The sequence below is a fragment of the Eurypyga helias genome, unplaced genomic scaffold (assembly GCF_000690775.1).
Source record: "Eurypyga helias isolate BGI_N326 unplaced genomic scaffold, ASM69077v1 Scaffold18255, whole genome shotgun sequence".
In the NCBI taxonomy this organism is placed as follows: Eukaryota; Metazoa; Chordata; class Aves; order Eurypygiformes; family Eurypygidae; genus Eurypyga; species Eurypyga helias.
Window position 1 is genome coordinate 10,373 of NW_010249684.1, and position 8,891 is coordinate 19,263.

General features: G+C 40.3%; 1 protein-coding gene across 1 annotated transcript; it reads right to left on the bottom strand.

Moving 5' to 3' along the window:
- Positions 1-564: 564 nt before the first annotated feature.
- Positions 565-8,070, bottom strand: TYW5 (tRNA-yW synthesizing protein 5). The gene is made up of 7 exons (XM_010151459.1): positions 7,922-8,070; positions 5,346-5,415; positions 4,404-4,448; positions 3,758-3,895; positions 2,784-2,871; positions 2,139-2,255; positions 565-956 (listed from the first exon to the last, which is right to left on the bottom strand). The coding sequence occupies exons 1-7, from the start codon at positions 8,050-8,052 to the stop codon at positions 700-702; spliced, it is 846 nt and encodes a 281-aa protein (XP_010149761.1). The 5' UTR covers positions 8,053-8,070; the 3' UTR covers positions 565-699.
- Between the last annotated feature and the right edge of the window lie 821 nt (positions 8,071-8,891).

Genomic DNA, 8,891 nt, shown 5'->3' on the forward strand with positions numbered 1-8,891 from the left:
ACAGCTCCAGAAATAGCAATGCTGCCTGACTGTGTTGGGGCAGTGACAAGCAAGGTTTCCTGCACTTTACCTTATTCAGCTAGAAAAAGGGTAAGTCATTTACCTTGTGGTCAAGCTGCTGCACAATTCTAAGCTCAACCTTGCATTAGACTTTGCTTTTTCCCCATGCCCTTTCTCAGATTCACCACAAGAGGGAGCAGGAACTCCCCACAGTTACTACCAGGCTATTGCTCAAAAGGAAACCACGACCCTTAGAACCACCACCAATGGCTTCCTTGGACCTCCTCAGAAACCACTATGGTTTTCCTAAACTTTAGTAAAGGGGGTCGCATTCAGGAGGATGTGCAGTTACTTCTAAGCGCGCATGCTGTCAGCCTGGCCCCGGTACCAACAGTTTCGTTCAGAAAAATTTTAAGGAGAACACTCCAAAAAGCAGAATTCAAAGAGCAGGCGCTGCGAACGATGCACACCTTGTTGCAGACGGGAGACCATCTCCAGATCAAGCTGACTGGGCACTCACTGCACATGAAGAAAAAAACAAGAAACAAATCTACAAGATAAACATTTATCTATAACAACGTTTATCAACATCATTTTAGTAGTCTTACAGAACATGTAGGTATGTACACATGGACAGTTTCCATACTAACATACAATTCTCTACTTACACAGGAGCTTGCTGAGTTACAGTGTGCTGTTTTAGCCATAATCACTCCTATAGGCTTTTTCTTGGATGCGTAACACCATTCTCCGAGCATAAAAATCCCTATATTCCTCAGGTAGTTCTTCAAGTGTTTTCAAGGCCCTGTCCAAGATCTGTAGAGCTCTAGAGGCTGCCGTGGGATCTTTATTTCCATAAGTGTCACTCTTATCATAAGACTCCGCAGGAAGGTGCTTCCAAAAGACATTCAATGCCACTCCGAACTCCTCAGAAATCACATTGTGGAACCATAAAGCTGTAGAAAGAAGAATGTCTAAAATGAAAATTACTATCTGAAACTTCCATGTGACTCGTGACAAGTGTCAGAATCACCCAAACTAAATCTAGTTGAGGAAAAGCCTCACCTCCTGTATTTTTTGTTTCTTTATACCCATCCCTGAATATAGCGCATTGTACCAAATTTAGGAAGTTGTTCAAGATGTTTATGTCTATCTGTAACTTCACACAAAAAGTACACTTGTACTTCATACAAGAGTAACAACTGCTGAAGTCTAAAGGGATACTCAAATGTAAGCAAATGAAAGGATGTGTAAGATGAAAATACCACATCTTTCCTCTTCCCCTCACTCGTTCCTGAATCTGAATGCAGATCTCTATTTTCACAGATTTAGCCCCTAACCTTGCACAGATTGTCCAAGCATTAATGTAAACCACAGGGTCAGCCAGGTCACCCCTGCAAGTTGCTAATCTTTTCACAGTAGTCACGAGGCTTTTCAACTGAATCGTCGTGGCTGTGCTAAGGAAGTAAAGACGTTTTTGCCTCATGGAGTACATTTTAAAAATAAGTTTAAAAATAAGCAACAGAGTAAGTCTCTGCCACAAGCTCATGATGAGTTAAAATAAAAAAATATTAACAAGTAGGAATAGTTCAACAAGAATAATTCAAATGCCTTTCCCTTCTCACCAGAATTGTTAGCTCTGGAAGCAGCTTTATATTTTCTGCTTGTGCAGAAAAATGATCAGGACTTGTCTTTCCCTTCCCCAAAGGTGATTATAAATTTCTATAATGCCCAATAACCCTACCATCCATAACTCGCGTCAAATCATGTGCCTCACAGTTCATAAGTGCCAGAGCTACAGAAGAACAGAAACAGTACTTCACTCAAACTGTCATTAGAAAACTTGGGCCACTGAAGTAATCTCAGATTTCACAGGTGGATGTTATAGTGCTGATCTATTAAGACACAAACTCAGAAGCGTATGGTGTAATCTTGAGAGAAGGTGGGATTTGTAGGTAGATATAACTTTTATTAGGCTAATTAGTACAGTTGGACGATGTAGATAAGGTTTGCCAATGTCTTCAGATGCTCCTACTTAAAAAGACATGCTTTAGTAACCACTTACCATCCCTAGAAATGAGAAATTGAAAACAAAACTGTTTAAAACACAACGTGGTCAAGAACTATTTGTTACTAACCTGGAATAAATAACACATCTCCTGCTTCCAGAAAACACTGATAGCGCTTGGCTTTCACAAAAAGGGGGTGTTTCTCTAAGTCTGGGTTATCCACATCCAGCACCTCTGATTTAGTACCTAGGCAAGTTTTCAGAAGTAATGAATAAACATTCTTACTCTTCCAAACAGTAACAAAGCATTACCCCATTGCTGGAAATTGCAGTTCTCCAATCAACTTCAGTACTGGTTTATTGTTCTCTAACTCTTCTAAAAGCCAGGCAAACGTGATGGCACTCCTCATTTACTGAAGGGACGTGTTCTCCTGTTGTCTGCATTTCTCCTAACTGCAACCTCATTAACACAGAAGACACTTGCCCGGACATTTAAAATAGCATTTTGAATCCAGACAGAGCACTGTACTCCTCCGCAGTTAGGTGCTGAAAACAGAACCCAGCAAAGCTGCTGTGCTCCTTTGCAATTTTCCTAACCTGCCCCACTAGAATGACTAGCTGTGACTAAAGCCAACAGCACCACAGTTATGGGACTGTGTGACTTCTTTTATACCAAGCTATCTGTTAGTGATTTTTTTCTACAGTGCAACACTTGTGAGCTGGAAAGGCAACTAGGACGACCAAACTCTGAACTAGGTAAAAGCGAGATGCATACCTGATAAATATAAATAGGGTGCATCTTGAGGACTATACAGAACCACTTGTTTTTTCCCTCTTACTTGGATTAAGAAGTTATCCATTACCTGAAATAGGAAATAGTAAGAGAGATGTCAGCCAAGACTTCAGACACAATAAAATGTCATCAGCTTAAAAGAGGGAATTATTAAAACTTTCATATGTTAAGAATTAGCTAAAAGAGCTTTCACATATAGCTAATATAAAAACCTCAAGAATATGAGAACCTTTATTCCCTTAGCTGCACAATCTTGAAAAATAGTGTATTTTGAAACACAATATTGCTTTCTAAAAACTTTGTGGTTTTCCTTAAATAGGAATCGAGTTCTTTCCTCTCAAAACAAAAAGACATACTATAATTTAGACACGTAAGCCAGCAAAATATAATACAAAATGTATTTGGGATTCCTTTTCTTTTTCAGCGTTAACTCTATCTCAGTTTGCTGGCTTTCTATGAATAAAGGATTATTTTTCCCAATTATAATGCAAAATACTGTTTCTCTTATAAATAAATTTATTCAGAATTATACTGCACAGTGTTAGAAGACAGACAATCTTATCTGAATCTACCTCATTGCCGCAACAGACCACCCAAATCATTATATAGTTACCAACAACCTGGCCATTGGAATAAAAAAAATGAAGGTAATCTTGAAGATGAAAATGTTGAAAGTCACTGTCTTTCACATTTTTAACTGAAATTCAAAACAGTAAAAAAAAAAAAGGGGGGGGAATCTAACATAATTTAATCTTACAAGAACAGAATTAGACATAAAACCAGTAAGATATTATGCCTACACAATACACCTATTTAAAATTCACTGTACCACTGAGTGTGATTCATTTCACTATTTTAAAATATGTGTAGTTTGTCATTAACAGATCTTTGTACCTTAATATCTCAACTCCGTAATGCCATCTGCAACACTGAATGCTAAATGCACGATTACCTACATCATAATGTGTCCATAACTGTAATCCAGCTGAGCTGATGCGGAAGACGCTAGAGAAGAACTGTTCCTTCTCAAAATACTCTGGAATCTGAACATCTTCTGCCAAAATAGGAAACTGCTTTCTGATATCTGCAATATCCTGAAACAAAAAGGACCTAACTCTTAGAGAGCCGCAGACACACACTAAGATAAGGGAGCACTGCACTACCATTTACCATCACAGGAAACATGAGGCTAGAACTTCAGCACTGGCAAATAGCTGAAAACAACAATGCTTTTTGGTGGTCACCCTTTCTGTGCTGACTTGCTCAACAATGTTAATAAGAACAGCCAGAGACCTGCTTTGAACCATGGCTGCTAGGAATCACACTGAGGAAGCAAGAAGTTTTTAGATCAGTTTACAACAAAAGCTGAAGAATGGGAGGTGAGGAATGTACTCTTCAGTGACCACCTAAGCTCCTGTCTTACAGCAACTATTTTAGACACTTAAGTTCAAATATTCTGACCTAAATCCAGTCAGATTCACAGGCCAGGTGACCATAAACAAGTTGTCTGCCTGTACTACACAGCCAGCAGATAATAGGCTTTAAAAAATATTCCTAAACTGCTACTTTACAGTATTAGAACTGTAGTATCAAGTCACTCACCTTCCTAGCATCTTCACCCACTGACCGCAAATAGTACTTTTCATCCTGAAAAGAACACAAAAAGAGAGGTGTTTTGTTTTTTCTTAATACAAGTTACAAACACACCTAAACAAAGAGCCTGAATTTTCTCATTAATCTAATGGAGACCTTCGTTAAAACATGGTACAAATAAATGACATTTACAAATCCAGCTACTTCGTTATACTGTCTTTATTCTACTGCTCCCTGCTGTCCATCCCAAGAAATAGGAAAAAGATGTTAATTAGCCAATAGTAGAAGAGTGAAGTAGGGGGAGACTTGTCACATGCTTCAGCCTTGCTGTTACAGAAGGGATTCACGGCAAATGCAGATTAGAATTTAAGTTCCTCAGAACACTGATGCAGGAAGGTGTTTCAATCGGCTTCAAAACTTAGAGCATTCTGTGTAGTGTAAAAGGTGAAAAGCGTGTCTGCTTTCCAAACTGTTAGCTCCCTAATCACAGTTCTCTGAAAAATCCCTAGTTTGAACACTGTTCCATAAAGACAGCCACACATGTGCTACTCACAAGTTATGTTACAATAAATTTGTATTTGTATTTGGATAGCAGATGTTATCAAGCTCTGAAATATCTTCATGAAGTTTTCTTGCAAAACACCTAAATAGTTATTACTCTAAAGCAAGGCTTGATTTCTCAATTTTATGCTGGAATTTTTTCTCATGTAAGCAGTTTTTGTTAACAAAACCAGGACAACAGAAGCTAACAACACTGTACACACAGAAAGCAATTTCTGAGAAAAATTATCTTCTCCCCACATTTTTTTCCCTTGGCTCCAAGCCACACAAAACAGAAATCGAAGATCAAGTGCTTTACTGGAGTAAGACTTTAAATTACAAACCATCGTTTTCCCCTCCATACACTGGCAAAATAACTAATACAGGTAACTGTGTCACTAAGGACATTACCTCAGAAAGGAAGTACTCCTTGTGTTTGACTTCAGCTGCTCTTCGTACAAATACGTCAAATGGCAGAGTTCTGAAATATAAATATTTAAATTTATACAATGAATCAATGTAACAACACAGTCTAAATGCCAGGTTTAAAACCATAAGCTCTCTTCCCATAGCTAATATAAATGAAGATGCGATATGCTGCCTTTTTTTTTAACTGGTGAGTAATCAGTGTTTGCAGTGAGTGTTTGAGGAGTTCTGTGGAGATAGAAATCCTATACTTACAGACCTCTCTGCCTTAGTAAATTGTCCTCATGTAGATCCAAGCAGAATCATGTAATTGCCAAGGCTGGAAGGCACCTCTGGCAATCTTCCAATCCAGCCCCCTTGCCAAGAGCAGGGTCAACTACAGCAGCTTGCTCAGGATTGCATCCAGTTGGGTTTTGTTTATTTGCAGGGATGGAGACTCCATAACCTCTCCGGGCAACCTGTGCCATTGTTTAACCACCCTCACTGTAAAAAAGGGTTGGGTTTTTTTTTAAATAGTTTAACAGGATTTTGTGTATTTCAACTTGTGCCCATTGCCTCTTGTCCTGTCAGCACAAACACCATGAGAAGAATCCAGCTCCATCTTCTTTACTCCCTCCACCAAGCTGGGAGGAGACACAGCCAGGACAGCTGACCAAAGGGTTATTCCATACCATATGACATTATGCTCAGCAGGTAAAGCTGGGGGAAGATGTTTGGAGTGATTGTGGTCATCTTCACAGGTAACCTGCCCATGGGAGATGGTACATGAATTCCTTGTTTTGCTTTGCTTTACCTGTTAAACTGTCTTTATCTCAACCCACGAGTTTTCTCACTTCTACTCTTCTGGTTTTCTCCTCCATCCCACCAGGGAGGGGGCGAGTGAGCAGCTGTGTGGTGCTTAGCTGCCACCTGGGGTTAAACCACAACAGACCTGCATTTGAGAGAACTTAAACCACTTCTATGACCATTTTAGGCTTGTTTGTAATAGTCAAATACAACTACCACCAAAGTCAGTGGAAAAATAAACAAACAAACCCCAACCCTCTGACTTTAGCTGAGCTGTTACACCATGCCCATTTACTGCTGTGTGAGCACAGTTCTGTGACAGTTTAAACTGACACATGCTGGTGCTGCCACAGCGCTGCCCTTGCCGTCTACCCTCACCATCCCATCTCCTGCCTTACACTAGCACTGGCACTCATCTGACCTCTCGGTGAACCTGCTAGCATAGCTGAACCAGCAGAAAAACACTGAGATTTTTGCAGCACATCACAGCGTGGCTGAATGAGTTCCAGAACCAACACAAAGACAGGGAGGGCATGTGCAGCTTCCAACAGGACTGCAGTACTACTCACGTGCATCCGTTTAAAATCATGGAACTGCATGTTATGTCCTCAGTGTTTCTATTCTTTTAATTCTACTTACTCTCCCTTCATATTAGAATGAGGGGCTTGCTGTGGAAAGGGTCAAAGCTTCCTGAATTTCAAGGGAAGGATGTGAAAGCCCTAACACCTGCTATAATGAAGCACCATGAGAGCACCTCCATATGGCTGCCTACAAACCTGCTAAAACTAGCACGCCAGATCAACTGTATGTGAACTCTCAGTATGCAGAATAATAAGATAAAACAAAATACAGCAGGGAAAAGGAAATACAGAGATAAGGCAAAGCCATCCAAGTATGACCTAATTTCAAAGATTCAGAAGTTCATTATGGAGTGAGCAGAATATAGCATGATTTAAAAGGTGTTTTCCCCTGAACAGGCTCAACTCATAGAGACTTGCAGCTTGTTTACACTTACAGTGTATGCTTCTGCTGTCTCAGAATTTTAACAGACTGAACACATCTTGTTCTCACTCAGGGAAACCAAATGACAACTAAAATAAAGGCATTTACCCTGGAAGAACAACACAATGACTGAGATTAGATGAATTCTGAAGAAATGTTTTGGCAGCTACATGAGAGGAACTTCAGAGGAGATCAAAAGTTGATGTGACCCACATCAAGATTAAAGAGCTGGTGAAACATGTGGTATCCAGTAGTTTGAACTGCAGATGCTAACTTTGAAAAGAGCTTGGGTTTAATTAGTAACATCCCACTAGAGTGGAATAGGATGCCTGCCACATGCCAGCATTCAAAGAGGTTCAGGCACATGGCAAGTCAGAAATTAGCACCATTCAGTAACAAAACAGCATATCATCTAGTATCAAGGGGTTTTTTTGCTTGGGGTTTGCGGTTGGGTTGTTTTTTTTTTTTTTAATTAACACCACCAAATGCCAGGCTCAAATTTCCTAACAGAGTGCTCTGTCAAAGTATCTTTATAACACCTCTTCACACCATCACTTGATTTGCCCCTCCTTTCACCCTGTAGTATTTATTCAGGATGTTTATATTTGCAGAATGAAAAGAAAGAGGGAAATCAAGGACAGCACTTTGATATGTAATTTAAAGTTTTCACAAAGTATCTCTACAGTCTCACCCTCAGCTTCAAACAGATGCACTGTATGTCTGAAAGTTACAAGCACGTGCCTTTAAATACAAGAGGCCTTGGAACTAAGTACCTATACACAAAGTTCTTACTGAGGAAATCCATTTGTGGCACCGCAGAAACATGAACCTTTACTTCCTTAGATCCTTCAGCTTGGCTCAAGTAATCTACTGTCCATTTGGTTGTGCAAGTGCCCAGTTCCATTCCTTGCAGCACTACTGGCTTTCTCTAAGGAACAACACAAAAAAAACCAAACCAAAACAAAAAAGCGATCAGTGGTGAAATGACCATAGCATCCAGTGGAAAAACAGAATTAGTTTTTCAAACAGAGTATACTCAAATAAGTCAGTTGAATTCCAGGACCACACAGACACAACCGACCTGTTCACAAAAGAACAAAGTGAATCAGAATGCTGAATACCAAAACCAAAACACAGTAAATTGTGGGACTGTTCCTCTATTTACTACATCCTCTTTCCTACCAGGTTAAGGAAGGACATGGAGAGGCAAGGCCAATTTTAATGCTCACTTTGTGCCAGGCCATTGAGGAATGTAGCCAGACTAAGGAACAGCTTCAGTCATTCTAGCCAGAGCTTGGCAGAAAACAGACAAAAGACTCCACAGTCAGTTAAGGTGTAGCCTGTCAGCTACAGGGGTGCCATGTGTCCTCATGAAAGAAGCTTTTTCCACCTATATTAAGCCTCTTTGATGTTGCCAACCACAAACAGGTCTGATCCGGCACACCCCAAAAAAAAACAGTAGAAAACCACGTTTGCTTTGAGTCAGGACCTTGGAGGAAAAAAGGAAGCAGCGATGACAAAACAACAAACCCAGCAGTCGCATGGTTTTTAACCACTGTCGCAGAAAACTGACTCGGCGAGATGAGCTATCAGAGCTTTTCAGCAGCTCAGAAGGATCTGCTCCTTGCCCCCAAACCCACGTCCACTCAACTGATGGCGACACCTCCCAGGCCATACATAAACGCCACACCAGCAGCTTCTCCGCGCTGGCTCTGCCAGCCGCGGGGGTGTCACAGGAAACCT

What these genes read in the sequence shown, in the direction of transcription:
- TYW5 (XM_010151459.1), bottom strand. Translation starts at nt 8,052, where the DNA reads ATGGAACTGGGCACTTGCACAACCAAATGGACAGTAGATTACTTGAGC. An exon ending in AGTTATGGACACATTATGAT is followed by an intron (nt 2,872 to 3,757) that starts GTAGGTAATCGT and finishes TTCCTATTTCAG; the next exon opens with GTAATGGATAACTTCTTAAT. An exon ending in AGATGTGTTATTTATTCCAG is followed by an intron (nt 957 to 2,138) that starts GTTAGTAACAAA and finishes TTCTTTCTACAG; the next exon opens with CTTTATGGTTCCACAATGTG.